The following is a 14,620-nucleotide window of genomic DNA, read 5'->3' as shown; positions in this document are numbered from 1 at the left end:
GAATGATTTCTGAAGGATCATGTGACACGGAAGACTGGAGAAATTATGCTGAAAATTCATCTTTTTGATGAGTGTAATATGCTGATTTGCTGTTTAAGAAGCAATTTATTATTATTATTATTATTATTATTATTATTATTATCGATATTTAAAACAGTTGAATACATTTTTTTCAGGATTCTTTAATGAATAGAGAGATCCAAAGAGCAGCATTTATCTGAATTAAAATTGTTTTGGGAAAGACATTTTAGAAATTAATACTTTTATTTAGATCAAAAGTGATGATAAATGTATGATAAAGATGATAATGTTACAAAAGATTTCTATTTCGGATAAATGCTGTTCTTCTGAACTTTCTATTCATCAAAGAAACCTGAAAAAATTCTAATAATGATAATAATAATAATAATAATAATAATAAATGTTTTAGCAGCAAATCAGAACATTAGAATCATTTCTAAAAGATCATGTGACTGGAGTAATGATGCTAAAAATTCAGCTTTGAAATCACTGGAATGAATTACATTAAAAAAAATATATATATATCTCAAAATTTTACTATGTTTGCTGTACTTTGGATCAAATAAATGCAGACTTGGTGAGCAGAAGAGACTTCTTTAAAAAAAAAAACATTAAAAATCTTACTGTTCAAAAACTTTTGACTGGTAGTGTTTATTATTTTTTAATCTTTAAAATATGTAATTAAACTGTGTATTCATTAAAGTACCTAGCTGATACTGATATATTTTAATGAAGGGATTTTAACCCATTTCAAATAATATGCTTAGCCTATAAGACACTAAGGCTGATGATACACAGGGCACCTTTTTGAGCAATTTTGCCATGCACCTTTTTCTTTTTTTTTTTTTGAGCAGTGTTGCTTGGGCACTTTCCCATTACGAATGGGTAACACATTTCTATCTGGATATTTTAGATCGGTCGTGGGCTCTTTGTCTCACCTGGTTGCCCGTTGACGGCAACATTGCTCAAAAGTTGCCCAGTGTATCATCAACCTAATGGCAGGTAGATTTATAATCGTCTGTGAGGTGCCCCGGCCTGTCTCTCCAAATAACATTCAGTAGAGGGCAGCAGAGATTAAAAATAATATACACATAACTTTCCACTGTAACTTATTAAACCAGTTCCGTTGGCATCTTATTCAAATAGCATTTTTCTAAGGCAAAGACGAACTAATGTTCCATAAGAAACAATAAATCAATGCTCTTCATTCTTTGTACCACTCCAGCAGACTGACGCGAACAGCTGGAGAAGGGTGTTGTGACGCCCCACGTGTGCTCTGCACGAGTATAAATAACACACACGCGCGCGCAAGCAAACACAGCCGACAGCACAGATGCTCATGTTCAGCGGTTTCCTGCATCAGCACTTCGTGGCAGTGAGATTTAATTCGCGGGTGAATGACATGATGATATAATGCGAAATGTTTGGATGACCTTCTCATCGGAAGCGCTGGGAATGACAATGTCTCCAGTTTGTCCAGTTTCACTACAGGCAGCTGAAAGCCGCAAACCATAAAGCGACTCTTCACGGACGAATGCCTTAAATATTATTGTCATGATGGACTGTCTATCACGCAATGCGTACTGGCCTCTTATTCGCTTTCTGCTGCCGCTAGCCATTACAAATATAGCCATCGACTTCGGAGAACAGGTGAGATATGATGCCTTTGAACCTGTACCAGAGGCGGACTTACCCATTAGGCAAAGGTAGGCGACCGCATTGGGCCCCTAAAAGCCAAGGGCCCCCTAAAATGCTTTTCATATTCAAGATGTGCATTAAGCGCGGACATGTGAACGGTTGCTGTTCACGGTTTTTATTACCATGACAAATGTCTGCGTGTGTGAGTTGAATGTGCTTCTAGTGTATACTGCTTGTAGCAAATGAAAATATCATGCATCTGAGGCTGTAATTGATTATTGAGCAACAGTGAGTATTATATGTTTATCGTTTTAAATGCCACTTACACATTTATGAGAAGGACCCAAGTAGAGGATGCATACAGTTACTTTTTTTGGTTGATATAATCCTTGGGGGGAACTTTTTTCAGTTTCATTTAAATGTGTAGTTAAAATAACTACAAATAAATGTATTTTAAAGTTTAGAATTAGACAGCCTTTGGAAAGTGTATGAGCCCAGGCACACAGGCTACCGCTGGTAACTCATCAGTGAACTTTTTATATGAATGAATCTCTGTAGGGAACCGACTGTCTTCAGAAAGGTTTCGCTGGCATTTTCATTTGATTTGATAAAGCAGCTTTTATGAACGCAGTGCTGCTTTGCTTACAGCCGTTACCGGGGAAAACGCTATATTTCTGCCGCTCCAAAAGCGCCTCCTGCTGGCAGAGAATGAATGTGCATTTTCAATAATCCCATCTGCAGTTTTTGTTCAGACCAATTCGAAAATCCACCCACATAACCCCGTTTTTAATCAATATAATAATTTAAACTTCTGACTCATCCCTATCATTTTATAATTTATTTTGTTTTTGTGAAAACCTGTATCTCAACTATTAATCAACTGCTATTTTGTGGTCTAAAACGCGAAAGAAAGCCATTATAACATGTAGATGAAAAATTTAGAAACATTGGACACAACGACACAACTACATTAAGCAGCAGCATCACAACAAAAAAGGAACCTCAAGGTTGTTCTAGGTAAATGTGTGCAAATGTATAAATGTATAGTTCTACATTTTGCCTGGGGCCCCCAATTCACCATAATCTGCCCCTGTTTACAGCAAATCTTGTCCAGAAGTTCTGCACTGTCACAAAATATTTTTCAAATACTCCATGTACTTTCTCTCTCAATAAAATAATTACAAAAATAATAAATAATGTAATAACAAAAATGCTTTGTTTTTTATATGTAGGCTAGTATTGTATGCCATCTGCCCGGTTTTCAGATTTGTTCAGCTGTGATTTGAATGTGAAGAAATCAATTATAAATTGATCACAGGAGCAGGTGTATGTTTAAATGAGGCACAAACACACAGACAGTAAACTGATCTAATAATCATATCATGTTGGCTGTAGAGCAGTTACCCAGGTGTGGAGGCGCTGGAGCAGAAACAGGCCTTCTGGAAGACATGGAGTCAGCGGATATTTATCTGCTACATATTTGTAACACATTCATTCCATCAACATGTCATCAGCTCTTACAGTAGATGCTGTGAATGTGTGTCAGACCGAGAGAGAAAGAGAAATGAGAAAGCGAAAGAGTGTGAGAGAGAGAAAAAGAGAGAGAGATTACTAGCAGAAAAAAAGTACCATATACTACCATGTTTGTTTGGACATGCGCCATGGTAATACCATGATGCACTGGCAGACTAGAATTTTTGGGTAACTTTCAGACAGACAGAACAATGCATAAAACAATAGACAGAATGATAGAATGATAGATAGAATGACAGAATGATAGATAGATAGATAGATAGATAGATAGATAGATAGATAGATAGATAGATAGATAGATAGATAGATAGATAGATAGATAGATAGATAGATAGATAGATAAGTACTTTTTTTGGTTGATATAATCCTTGGGGGGAACTTTTTTCAGTTTCATTTAAATGTGTAGTTAAAATAACTACAAATAAATGTATTTTAAAGTTTAGAATTAGACAGCCTTTGGAAAGTGTATGAGCCCAGGCACACAGGCTACCGCTGGTAACTCATCAGTGAACTTTTTATATGAATGAATCTCTGTAGGGAACCGACTGTCTTCAGAAAGGTTTCGCTGGCATTTTCATTTGATTTGATAAAGCAGCTTTTATGAACGCAGTGCTGCTTTGCTTACAGCCGTTACCGGGGAAAACGCTATATTTCTGCCGCTCCAAAAGGAAAGCGCCTCCTGCTGGTAGAGAATGAATGTACATTTTCAATAATCCCATCTGCAGTTTTTGTTCAGACCAATTCGAAAATCCACCCACATAAGCCCGTTTTTAATCAATATAATAATTTAAACTTCTGACTCATCCCATTTCTTAAAAAAATGGTTTAAAGGCTCAATTGTGAGGTTTCTCAATTTATAATTTATTTAGTTTTTGTGAAAACCTGTATCTCAACTATTAATCAATTGCTATTTTGTGGTCTAAAACATGAAAGAAAGCCATTATAACATGTAGATGAAAAATGTAGAAACATTGGACCCAACTATGGGGCACCATTAAGCAGCAGCATCACAACAAAAAAGGAACCTCAAGGTTGTTCTAGGTAAATGTGTGCAAATGTATAGGGCCCCATTTCTACATTTTGCCTGGGGCCCCCAATTCACTAGATCCGCCCCTGACCTGTACACTGCGATTTTGACATGCAATGGCTTTTTAAGGCGCGAACACCTGTGAAATGTTTGTAAATATACACTTTGGGCTTGTTTAGATGCATGAATGTCAGGTTGAGTCCAGTAATGTTGGGTTAGTATTGATTATTAATCTTAGGGTGGCGTAGTGGTGAGCTACTAATCTAAAGGTTATAGGTTCACATCCTACTAGCGTTGATCCGTAACGCGCCCTTGTTCCCTTGAGCAAGGAAATGGTAGATTTTAAAAGTTGGTTAATTGTTTTGTTGTGGTTTGGTGTTTTTTTATGTTACCTTCTACATTTGTATTATTTTGTGAATTGTTTTGTCCTTCATAATTTAGCTGAAAAGCTTACGTGGTTTACCGGCAAGTTACATTGTGACAATCTATTGCCAATTCCCAGAATGCAATGGGCTTCAAGTCTATTGGTCTTTTTCCTGGCACTAATAGTGGACATGTTCAATAGTTGAGTGTATTTGCAGATTCAGATTAAAAGGTGTGTATCTGTATAGACTTAAGAAACCATACCCTGAGAAATATGCACTTGTTTCAAAGTGTGACAGCTAGCCCCGGCCTCCCCTAAGTGCATTTTGCTTTGAAGTGTCAGCCAAATTCTGAGAATTTGTTGTCAAGATGCCTTTTATCAGGCATCGCTGCAAATAAAACTATGTTCCATCTCTGGTGTCTTCTGCATGGATAAGCAATTGCTTTTAATTATTGATTGAATTTCCCAAAATGCAATGGGTTTTAAGTCAGTTCTCGAAGATGTCATCTATGTGTTTATGAGTATTCCCCTTGCATAACATTCTGCCAAGACTGCAACTCTTTCTTAAAGGGGTCCTATTATGCTTTTTCACTTTTTCAACTTTAGTTAGTCTGTAATGTTGCTGTTTGAGCATAAAAAAGATCTGCAAAGTTACAAAGCTCAATGTACAGTATGAGTATTCCCCTGAGTAAAATATGTGAAAAATAATGTGTTTTTCGAACAACCTAGTACGAGAGCCTGTTCTAGTACACCCCCAAAACAAAATCAAGACTTTGTAAAAGAGCACAATAGGACCCCTTTAAAACAAAGTCTAAATTACAGGTTACAAACTGGTTATTGAGTCAGAGGAAACTTCCAAACACATCTGCTTAGAATAAAAAACAGTTACAGTAGATTTCCTATGTGAAATATGGGGTCAAGACCTACCTTTATCTTTAAAATGAGTGTTTTTTACATGCATTAATTCCAAAGGAAAAATAAAACCGGTAGTGCACAGAAATGGTACATGCATAGATGTACATACATTATGTGTAATGTTTATACTTTTCATACCACAGTTAACCATGTGATAACATCTCTTTTGAACCTGTTGTCAGTTCCATAAATGGCACAAACTGTCCTTGCACAATGTCACTACTGTTAAACCAACAGGGAAATATGTGAAAAGGCATGTTAGGAGCTCTGTTATGTCTTTGTTGTTTGAATATGTATGCCACAACTAGATGCTCGTCATAATGCACTCATCATAAAACAATTCACAATGGGCCATATTTAACTGAAAGTTTCACTGAGAAGATAATCTCTGAAATTTGTAAGGATGGCCCGGGCTTTCAGTAATAGATTATATTTTTATGCTATCAGGACATACCTCAGATATGCACTGAATGGTTAGTAATCAAAGGATGGTTCATCAAGTTCATTTACAAAGCTCAACCAAGTTGGGTTTGATAAATACAGTAGTTTCAGGCAGTGTTTTATATTTGCTCTTTTAGTCTGTTGTACACATTGAAGTTTAACATGTGTCTAGGTTTATGTCATTTAGTTTCAGGAAAGTGACAGTCTTATTAAGTACTGGTGTGTGTGTGTTTGAGTGAGGAGTTAGACGGGGTAAGGATTAGTATTATGTAACTAACGTGTGAGTGTATTTTTATCAGCACTCGTTGTCTCTTTGTTTGTCTTGTTCTTGCTCTGCTATAGCCAAGACTATAGAATACCCAATATGTGTTACTCGTATAGTAGTCCAGGTGATATGTGAAAATAATGTTCACTTTTTCATTAAAGCATGGAACTTGGTACAGTTGTATATTTTGTGGCCCTAAACATTTGCAGAAATGGAGCCATCGCAAAAACACCTTGTGGTTGCCATTGCGACCATTTTACTTTCCGCCATAACCAAATTATGTATTTTGTGTCATAGCTCCTGAACCAAACAGGATAACACAGAAAAGGTGATGTCTACCCCTATGTTTTGATGGTCAAGGGTTACAATGATACCATATACAGCAACATAAACTGTTCAGGTGAAGAGTTAATGGTGAAATCAGCAATGTGAGAAGGAAATCACAGTATCTGAGCATCACAGTAGCACAGCATTTACAAAAGTCCATATTATGGCTATTAATTTTTTCCTTCTTTGATAATCAACTAAGTTTTTTATTTAATAATACATTAAAAGATTGTTAGAATACTATCTATTACTATACTAAAGAATACTTTCATATGTTTCAGAGATATAAAAAAAATCATCTCCGTTAAGTGTATTTTTCCTTACCTCTCAGGCGGAGTCAGGTAAGCGGTAGTGTGTTTCCAATAATTTTTTCTTCTCTCTCAACAACGCTCTAACATAACACGCAGATGGCAACGCAATCAAGTTAACAGTTAATGGTTAATTCAGTGACTTTATGAGAAGGATTTCAATGAAATCTCAGAAGATGCAGAATGAAATTTCAAACATATTTCATGTAAACTTAATTTACAATCACTCTCTGGGGCCAGAGTTGTCTATTATGTTAGTGTCCACAAGGGGGAAACCAGAGTCCGGCATGTGGGTGGGTACATGCAGGTGAATCGCAAATATTTGATGTAACGGGTGGAATAATATTTATGTGTAGGGTGTGATGCGGGTGCGGGCTGGATGGTGACAAGCATGGGCGGGTTGCGGGTCCAGTAACTAAGACTATTTCGACTCGGTCCGGTACAAACTGAGCAATGTAGCCAATCGCGCTGCCACTTATTGACAGCTGTAGTGATTATATTAAAGGGAGCGCTCTTTGCTTGCTTTCTCTATTTAATCTATTCACAATTTCTTTTTATTACAAGTTGTAATAAATGAGTTTTGTCTACCTCATGTAGGAGATTTAATGCAGGTGTGTTTCGGGTCCCAGTTTTTATGTTAAATGGGTTGGGTATGGGATTAAATTAGCATTGCTGTCAGATAACGTGCCGTGTGTTCTGTTAATTACTTATCATTTCACCAGCCAGGAAAGGTGAATGAAAATGCCTCTCTGTGATGTTACCATGAGTCATCGCTTACTTACAGATCTCAAGCTTCTGGAGGGGATGTAGATCCATAAGAGTGAGGAGGAAGTAGGAGGGCCTGGGCAAGAAGTTGTACAGCATGCTCTCTTTGGAAGGGCCTGATCCTCCTGATGTTGTGCAATGCAAACCTGCATGATCGAGCTGTCTTTACAGAATGGTCCTTGAAGGTCAGCTGGTCACCAAAGAATAATTTTTGATGAACTCTCACTGTAGAGTCGGAGTGGCAGGGAAAACGAGAAGCTTAGTCTTTGCCAGGTTGAGCTGCAGCTGTTCCTTCATCCATGCGAGATGTTTGCCAGGCAGCCTGAGATCCATGCAGTTACTATTGGATTGTCTGGTTGAAATGAATAATAGAGCTGTGTGTCATCAGCATAGCAATGGTAGGAGAAACCATGTGCTTGTATAATGAATCCCAGTGATGTAGTGTTTGGTGAAGAGGAGGGGTCCAGTAACTGATCCCTGAGGAAACCCTGTGACCAGCTGATGTTCTTTGGATACCTCTCCTCCCCAGGAAACCCTAAAAGACCTACCTGTGAGATAAGATTCAAACCAGTGGAGTGCAGATCCTGTGATGGCAGACAGGATAATCTGATGATTCACAGTGTCAGAGAGATCCAGAACTGATGATTTGGAATCAGCTTTCGCAATCTGCAGGTTTATACTGATCAACAGCAAAGCAGTCTCAGTTGAATGGCCGCTGCTGAAACCTGATTGGTTAACATTCAGTTGGTCATTCTGTGAAAGAAATAATGTAACTGTGTTTATAAAGGTGTGAACCAAATGGTCCATTCCATTAGAATAACAAAGGAACAGCATTCCCCAGGAACATCTTGTAGATCTTCTTAGAACGTTTGTAAAACGTCTTCAGGTATAAAATAATATCCCACAGACAGAACTTTGGGAGAAGTTAGGATTCATACAAGGGTAAAATTGTTTGAAGGAAGACATGCTAACATCGCTATTGAAGAACTGCTACACTACCATCTTCAATAAATTCTTCTCCCCAGAAACATTTAGGTCAAGCCTACTTAATTTTTTGTATTTGATAAATCTAGTACATTGGTGAGCCACCCAAAAGACTGCTCAGCAAAAATACAGTAAAGATGATGATACATGGGGCAACTTTTTAGGTTAGAAGGGGTATTATACACTGGCCTGTCTAGACAGATATCGTCTTGACAAGAAGTTAAAGTGTCAGTTGCTGTATTTATATCCTGAGATGAGAAATGGGTGGGTGAGGGAAAAGTTGGGCATTTTAACATGGGGAGTGTACGGGATTGACTCCCTTTTGCAGCCAGCCTCTACCGGCCAGTTGACGAATGACAGTTTAAGTCACTTCCGTGTTGGCTTCACGAGAGAGAGCGGGAGGTTGTCGCTTGGTTTTACTTTGTCAAAAACATTTCTGTTCACAGTGACCCGTTTCGGTGCATGTCCCTTTAAATGCTAATGAGCTCTGCTCACCCCGCCCCTTTCTTCCGTGGGGTGACAAGCAGTTCTCTGAGACTGTACACTTTAACTGCATTTAGCCATGGAAATTGCTAACTAGCACATTATTAGGAAAGACGATTTGCAAAGATTTATATAAGAAAAACCTTATACTCACTTCTTCTATAGGTGAAGCTAGATCACGAATGATTCGCACGAACATAAACACATAAGGGCAGATCAGGGGGCACATTCCCTTCAAAAACAAAAGTAATCCACTGCGTCTTCAGCGGCTCAGATGACAGGAGTAAATGACGACTGCTATGTTCATTACTACATCCAACAACAGAACACCTCAATCACTTAGGAGACATTCTTGTCTACTCCAGCTCTGGCGTCGAAACAATGGTGGACTGTTGACAGCTCACTCAGGGCGGGTCTACTCTAAAACACCAGTGTCTATCAACAGTCGTAGGAACGGCTTGGGTGTGTGTGACATCACACAGCCAGGAATCTGAGAATGGCTTGATCTGAGAAAGAGTTACGATTTTTGTGAAAGAAAAAAAAACACTGGTTGGATTTTTGTCATTATACACATTTATGTTCAAACAACACGTAAAAGGGAATTTTGCATCCGATGACCCCTTTAATATTTTACGAGAAGAAAGCAATGTTATATATTGCATGATGAATAAAGTGTGAAAATTCTACACCGCAAAAATGTATATGCCTTTCATTATTCACATGTATTCAACATGAAAAACAGCAATAAAAATTTTCAAAAAGTTGAAGTAGGCTTCAACTCAGGTAACTGATTTATGAAAATAGCAATGTTGGCAAAGTTACATTGTTGGCCTTTCTGTTATGAGTGTTATGACAATTCACAAGCTATTATACTGACGTTTTTTCGAAACATTGATTGATCAATTACATGAGACAATCATTTTATTAAATTGTTCAGATTTTTTTCGACATACCTGATATTCATTCATGTTTATTTTGTGCTGTAACTAGTAGACAGGTTTTATTTTATTTGTATTTTTTGCATATGGGCCCAGGACTGACTTGCTACATCACTGGTTGCAGCTGCTGCCTTATTCTATAAGTAGTCACAAAGACCCTAACAAAACACAAAACTAGTGACAAATCAGTCAGGAAGGATAATGGGTGGGCAGTTGTCTGTGGCCACCACCTGCAAAACCATTTCCTTTTTGTTGTCTTTCTGTTGCCTCTCTAGTGCACCTGTCGTCAATTTCACTTGCACGAAAGAAGATAAAACTGATTCACAATTACTTCTGCTTCCTATCCCTGTTTAGTTGCCTGGTGTTATACTGTGATCATTAGGTGTTTCCTTAAATTGTTTGAGCCATGCATATTTACACACACACACACACACACACACACACACAAACACAGCAATGAAACATGCCCTTTCTTTTCTCATGTCTGCTTCAGGCTCTAAACAGGGGCATCGCTTCCGTGAAAGAGGACAGGGTTGAGATGTTGGCTAGCTATGGTCTGGCATACTCACTTATGAAGTTCTTTACTGGACCCATGAGTGACTTCAAAAATGTGGGACTCGTGTTTGTCAACAGTAAGAAGGATAGAACCAAGGCAGTCCTCTGTATGGTTGTGGCTGGGGTCATTGCCATCATCCTCCACATCCTAATAGGTGTGTCAGTCTTGTGAATACAATTTCTAGTTTACTAGGGTTCTTCAATGGAAATCCTTTCTTAAAAACTGTCACATTTCCCCAGCTTACACAGATCTGGGCTACTACATCATAAATAAGCTCCACCATGTGGATGATTCAGTAGGAAGCAAGACAAGAAAGGCATTCCTGTACCTCGCAGTATTTCCATTGTTAGATGCAATGGTGAGTATGAACCTCATAATATAACTTTTAACAGGAGATTCAAGATCATCTTTTGGATAAGAATATTGGAAAAGTTTTTGTTGCATACTTTGCTTACGTACAGTTTTGCCTGTTAGTATGTGAAATAGTAATGAGTATGAGCTATGTAAAAACAAGTCAAACAAGAAGTGTAAAAATTGCAGTTAATAGGCTATTACTTTTGTTATTACAAAATGCAAATGGAGGATGACATTGAGTGCATTGCATTGCGGTATTCAGACTTTTGATCACTATATTCTGTATACTGCCGTTGTTGGCAATTAGTTTCCATGTGGTATTCCATGCATGCAGACAATTCACCTACGGTGCACAGTATGCATACTGCAGAAATAGTCAAAAGTAGAATGGTACATACTTTTTTCATTTGTACTGATTTAATTTTGCTCCAAAGGCGTGGATTCATGCTGGCATCCTCCTCAAGCACAAGTACAGCCTGCTAGTGGGATCTGCCTCTATCTCTGATGTTGTTGCACAGGTAGCCCTCTATAAAACTGTTGCGTGCTAAGTTCCTGTCATCTCCCCTTGTGCTACAATTGGAAAAAAGTGTTGCATTTAAAATGTTAGATTTTTGTCTGATATTCAAATGATAGACCTTTGTTAAGTCTTTTATCAGCAAAGAGGCAGAGAAAAAGCAGGAAGCAAGAGATAAAGTGATGTTACAACTGAGCAGAGTTAATGAAATATTCTTAGTTGTGTCTTTCTTGATGTTTAGTTAGCCTTCTGATTAAATTTATTATAACAAGTAAAGGAAAATTACTGCTTCCCTGCACTGTAATTGTCTTTGACCTTGAATGGGCAAATTGCCTTATTTCTAACGAATTGCCTTATTTGCCATATTTATAGCCCACAAAGATATGATTCAAATAAACAATAGTATCAAAACAATGCAAAATGACAAATGGTATACACACTAGTGTTCAAACATTTGAGTTCGGTATGATTTTTGAAAAAAAATCTAATGCTCAACAATGGCTGTTGCATGCATGTTTCAGAGTAGGTTTAGATTTGACAAAACCAAACAAATCTAGCTTGGTTTCGCTCAGGTTCAGCAGGCTCACAGCGCTTGATATAAACATTCTTTGTCAACTCAGGATTTGATCCAGAGTTTGTGAGTCAGCGCAGTTCACTTTTCTGCTGAAGATTAAGAGATGTTGTTATTAAAAATATAATAAATTGAAATGCATTTACAATGCAGAAATAAACTCTGCTCCTGCAGCAAAGAAAATATCTGACTATTCAAATGAATCAACTGAATTTAATCATTTGTTTAGTTTCACAAAGAGCTCAAAAGAAATCACATAAGTTTAGGCCTAGTCATTTAAAATAACAGCATTTATTTCAAAAACAAATATTTTGTAAGATTATGAATGTCTTTACTGTCACTTTTGATTTTTTGATTCACAAATTTAATGTAATCTTGCTGAATAAAAGTATTAATTTCTAAACAAAAAAAGCACTGACCAAACTTTTGAATGGTAGTATAAATAAGTAAAAATGAAAATATAACATTAATTTTTTTTAAATAAGTTATTGTAAGAAAATAGTCATATAGGCACAACACGACTGTAAAACACATGACATTTAAATATTTTAATGCATTTAAACATTTTTGTATTTAAAATATTATTAAACTAACATGATTGAATTAAACTAATATTAAATAGTTTAACATCTATACAATTTTTGGCACATCATGTATATGCAAATCCCTTTTTATTTTAGATGTGCTACCTGCCGAAGGGCTATATTGAGCACTCATTTTGCATTGCAGATTTGCATAGCATGTAGCAGCAACAGCGTATCTCTCTTTTCTTTTAACTATTGAATGCATAAATATTTTTGAATGTTTGTCATGTGTTTAAACATGTACTTAAACTTGCCCAATATTTAATTGATTCTTGACTCTTCTGTTTGCCTGCAGATAACATTTGTGGCGATTCTTCTCCAGAGTAACCTGGAATGTTTAGAGCCTCTTCTCATTCCCATTCTCTCTCTGTACATGGGAGCGCTGGTGCGGTTCACTATCGTAGGACTGGGCTACTACTGTAACGTCCACGACAATATTCCTGAGTCAAGCAGCATCGAACAGGGGGTATGATTATCAAGAAGACTTTCACAGAATATTCATAAAGTTGCATCCTATACTTAGAGTACTTTTGTTCACTTCCAGGGCGACACCACTGTAAGGAAGATGCTAAGTTTCTGGTGGCCACTTGCCCTCATTTTGGCCACTCAGCGCATCAGCAGGCCCATTGTCAATCTGTTTGTCTCTCGAGACCTCAAAGACAGCGCTGCATCAACCGAAGTGAGTACTGATGGGTGCTAATATGTTCTAGAGTCAACAGTAACACACAGCAGCCTGTTCTAACAGAATTGTGTGTGTTTGCTAGGCGGTAGCAGTACTCACAGCAACATATCCGGTTGGTCACATGCCCTACGGCTGGTTAACAGAACTACGTGCCATCTATCCAGCATTCGATAAGGTAGGTAGGTAGGTGGTGGTTTTGACTAGGGCTGGGTTTGGGCACAAATGTCACGATTCGATTCTCATTCGCAAGCTTGCGATTCGATTCGATTCGATTACCAATTAGGTTCGATTCAATATCGATTATTTTGGATAGATATCAGGTACAGTACATGCCAAATTTGAGTTCTCTCAACTAATGCTGTAAAATATACTTGAGAGCCACTTTGTACTACATTACTATAATACTGAAGGTTAAAATGGACTGATTTGTTAAAATTACGCTTAATTAAGTTTTAAAATAATAAAGTTACAATTACATAATAATATTTCTACTTCAATTAGTTTTTTTTAAATATAAACATAATGGTGGCTGTCATAAAAACTTGATGGATTTATTCAAACATAAATTAAACATTGAAGAACAGTAAAATTTATAAGGAATATGTTATATGGTGCATATATTTAGCAAAAGGCCCCTCTCTACAGTTTATTTTTCTAGCTGACTAATGAGTTCATAAGGTAAATGTGACGTTACATGACATTGTTTACAAGACGTTATATTGATGTCTTTGCGCGGCTGAAACACTGATTGAGCGATTACATGAGACAGGATACGGATTGTAAAGTTGTACTCTTTCTTTTAACTTATCTTTGGATGTTTAGTCATGTTTATTTTGTGCCGAAGCCGGTATTAATGTGGAGGAGATGATCAGTTCACGTGCTCCTCGTGCTGCTGCGTCTGTTGAACTGAGGCGCTACAGCGATCTGTCACTCCAGACTAAACAGCGCCAAAATGGCATTTATTGTTTGAATATTGCAATACAATGGACAGAATTTGAAATCTGAGACTTTGTTTCATATTAAAAGTACCAACGCACAATGCTTATTGTGATATATTGGATGGGAAGTGCCCTTCACTGTTCCATCCATTGACTGAAAACAGGCTAGACTAATCGATTCTTGGGATTTAAGAATCGATATCGTTCCGTAAAAATGAGAATCGATTAATATCGAGATATCGAGATTTTTTTACCCAGCCCTAGTTTTGACTATGAATGTCACATTCATGTATTTTTACAGGCAAAAAAACTTCTAACTAATTCATTGTCTTTTTTTTTATTGTGATAGGATAGTTTAGAGTTGACAGGAAGTGAATTGGTAGAGAAAGAGGGGGGGGGGGGGGGGGGTCGG

At 37.3% G+C, this 14,620-nt stretch overlaps 1 protein-coding gene across 4 annotated transcripts in view; it reads left to right on the top strand.

Annotated features, from left to right (window-relative positions):
• The first annotated feature begins 1,340 nt into the window (after positions 1-1,340).
• LOC107589954 (progressive ankylosis protein homolog B-like) overlaps positions 1,341-14,620 on the top strand; it is a 21,981-nt gene continuing 8,701 nt past the window's right edge. For 3 of the 4 annotated variants that reach the window (XR_001609728.1, XM_016278545.1, XM_016278544.1), the window contains exons 1-7: positions 1,341-1,671; positions 10,503-10,719; positions 10,805-10,923; positions 11,354-11,437; positions 12,884-13,054; positions 13,133-13,267; positions 13,353-13,445. Coding sequence is in view for 3 of the 4 variants with exons in the window: in XM_016278545.1 (XP_016134031.1) it covers positions 1,576-1,671; positions 10,503-10,719; positions 10,805-10,923; positions 11,354-11,437; positions 12,884-13,054; positions 13,133-13,267; positions 13,353-13,445 (915 nt within the window). In the remaining variant the exon portion in view is untranslated. Of the gene's footprint in view, positions 1,728-10,502; positions 10,720-10,804; positions 10,924-11,353; positions 11,438-12,883; positions 13,055-13,132; positions 13,268-13,352; positions 13,446-14,620 lie in introns of all 4 variants that reach the window. The other variant, XM_016278546.1, reaches the window with a different exon arrangement.

This window comes from Sinocyclocheilus grahami, unplaced genomic scaffold (genome assembly GCF_001515645.1).
Source record: "Sinocyclocheilus grahami isolate Dianchi unplaced genomic scaffold, SAMN03320097.WGS_v1.1 scaffold122.1, whole genome shotgun sequence".
Taxonomy (NCBI): domain Eukaryota; kingdom Metazoa; phylum Chordata; class Actinopteri; order Cypriniformes; family Cyprinidae; genus Sinocyclocheilus; species Sinocyclocheilus grahami.
The sequence above is the reverse complement of the archived record's forward strand: the minus strand, read 5'-3'. Positions and strand labels throughout refer to the sequence as shown.